At 38.2% G+C, this 2,400-nt stretch overlaps 1 protein-coding gene across 3 annotated transcripts in view; it reads right to left on the reverse strand.

Moving 5' to 3' along the window:
- LOC109859725 (atypical protein kinase C) overlaps positions 1–1,110 on the reverse strand; it is a 21,641-nt gene extending 20,531 nt beyond the window's left edge. Inside the window, exons 1-2 of one of the 3 annotated variants that reach the window (XM_020438252.1) lie at positions 909–1,110; positions 184–264 (exon numbers count right to left, since the gene is read on the reverse strand). In XM_020438252.1, the coding sequence (XP_020293841.1) occupies positions 184–239 (56 nt within the window). In that variant the 5' untranslated portion in view covers positions 240–264; positions 909–1,110. Of the gene's footprint in view, positions 1–183; positions 265–730 lie in introns of all 3 variants that reach the window. The other 2 variants (XM_020438254.1, XM_020438253.1) reach the window with 2 other exon arrangements.
- Between the last annotated feature and the right edge of the window lie 1,290 nt (positions 1,111–2,400).

The raw sequence follows: 2,400 nt of genomic DNA on the forward strand, positions 1-2,400 counted from the left end.
AGTTTATTTTTATTGTTTTACTTCCACTTCCAATTACGAAATAATAGCCGGTGACATGAGATAAATTTTCAGTAAAATTGCCGGTCAACAATGTGTTAATATAGACAAAATTGAACTCTAAAGTTTTAACAAAGTTTAAATCATATAAAAATTTAACACAAATTATTATAAAATGTTTATTACCCATTATATATAATTTTCACTCGAATATCATCATTTTCAGTCGTCTGTGTAGGCATTTTTGTAACAAAATGATCCCTTATCCTGAAATATATACAGAAACACTTTAACATAAATTTTGATTACACTAAATTAACTTCATGATTGCAAATTGGATATGTTTCTTTAAATCCAACTAAATATTTTTATATGTACGCACAAAGTATATTATGACAAATTGTTTTTCTATTAAAATATCAGATAGGAATTATAAAAGGTTGATTTGAAATTACAATCAATGACCGTGTTTTGTTAAACGACAAAATAGAAAGCTTTAAATAAATAAAAGAATATTGTCCCAGAAATTCATTGATTATAACAAATCCATATTTGCAGTCGCAGAGTAAACATAAATGTTATTATGATATAATTTTTGTAGGTACAAGTAACTTTAAGAAAACATTCACCACAACATGTCACTTCGTATACAACAAACAATTCAGGTTAATTTCAACAAGAGTTTTTGGATCTTGTGAAATATTTCGATATTAAATTTTTAAATAAAACCTACTCCTTGTAACAGCGCAAATCGATTGTTTCGCACAAACTCGATAACCAATGATAAATCTTTTGCTGGAGTAAAAATTACAAAAAAACAATAAGGAACAAACCAAGTGCCAGGCAATTAACGGCCACTTTTTTTACGGATGTGTAGACTTGTTTCAAGACGTGCACAGCTTCTGACTCACCGTGATGATTCCGAGCCACCACTGCCTTTAATGTCGCCGTTGTTGCACAGCTCAACAGGCAAAATACTAATCCAAATTTGGTTACCAGTCTCCCTTGTAGAAGCTAATGTAAAAAAAAAAAAAAAAATGGAACAAACCGTAAAACAAACGTTAGTTGTAATATTCTAAGAACAACTTAAGGCACTTGGTACCACTTGTTACGTTAAAGCTATCATATATATATATATATAAATATGATTAAGTTCAACTTGGCGCTCGCAAACGATCGCGAGCATATAGTCGAGTTTTTGGTTTGGTGCAGATACGACCTTCAAGGACCGTTTTTGCGCTAGTTCATACGCCATTCTATGAATTTGGGTGCTTTCCAACAACGGAACACTATGATCTAGTTTCCACCGAAGAATTGGGTGCGTTCAGACAACTCAACAGTTGCACAACGGTTGAGAGATAATCACTTCTGATTGGATCATACTGTTGGAACCAAATCAGATTTTGAAGAATAGTCCTATCATAAGTGATGATCTCTCAAACGTTGAGTTGTCTGAACGCACCCATTAATTCACACCTAAGGTGCTTTCCAACTACGTACGCAGACGACACTGGTCTGGTTTCCACCGAAACCCTCAATTCGGTTTCACTCCGGTACGGATTAAATTTAGTGTTCCGTTTCCATTGGAAGTAGAGTACTTAGGGCGATGTCCCATTGAGCGGAAATATATAGCGGAACGGAATGTGCGGAACCAGCTCGACCAATCATAGCCATTCCGTTTTCTTTCCTTTGCTTATTCTGTGGTTACAATTGGTCGAGCTGGTTCCGCACATTCCGTTCCGCTATAGATTTCCGCTCAATGGGACGTCGCCCTTATAAATCGAAGCGGAAGCGAAATCAGCGCAATTTGACAAAGTTTCCATCGACTTAACCTGGATCCTCATGCAAACACTGGCGCTTTAGCACCAGCGCTCAAGCGCTGTTTCAACTGTTGAGCAAAGCTAATGAGAGCTGTCAATCCTCATGACAGCTCCGGTGCTTTAGCGCCGTTTACTCCCACTACCCGCTTTTCACCCATATATGTAATATTTCTATATTGCTAGTACGGTGCCGACCTGAAGCTCACCGGTACGGTGCAGACAATATAGTAGCCTCTCTCTCCAGCTGCTTTGTGCGCATGTGGAGCATAATGACGCTCGACCATCTATGCCCATATTTGGACTTCGTGCGTCTCCTTTTCTCGGGCCTCGTGCCTCTCATTGCGAAGATACGCGACTAGCAATATAGGAGTATTATGGCGAATTCGATTGGATACACTAGTGCGCACCAGTGCGCACTGAGTGCGCCCTCTTTCATTATGTAGTATCAGAGAGAAACCTGAGAGCGGCCATCCTATAGTAATTTTTTACGACGGTTTCAGCCGCTGGTTTTAGCCGTATTTCCACAAAAGTGGAACTCAAAGGCCGTTCTACATTAAACGCAAGTCGCAGGTCTCGTGGAACT

The sequence above is a fragment of the Pseudomyrmex gracilis genome, unplaced genomic scaffold, assembly GCF_002006095.1.
Source record: "Pseudomyrmex gracilis isolate BER0280 unplaced genomic scaffold, ASM200609v1 scaffold_280, whole genome shotgun sequence".
Taxonomy (NCBI): Eukaryota; Metazoa; Arthropoda; class Insecta; order Hymenoptera; family Formicidae; genus Pseudomyrmex; species Pseudomyrmex gracilis.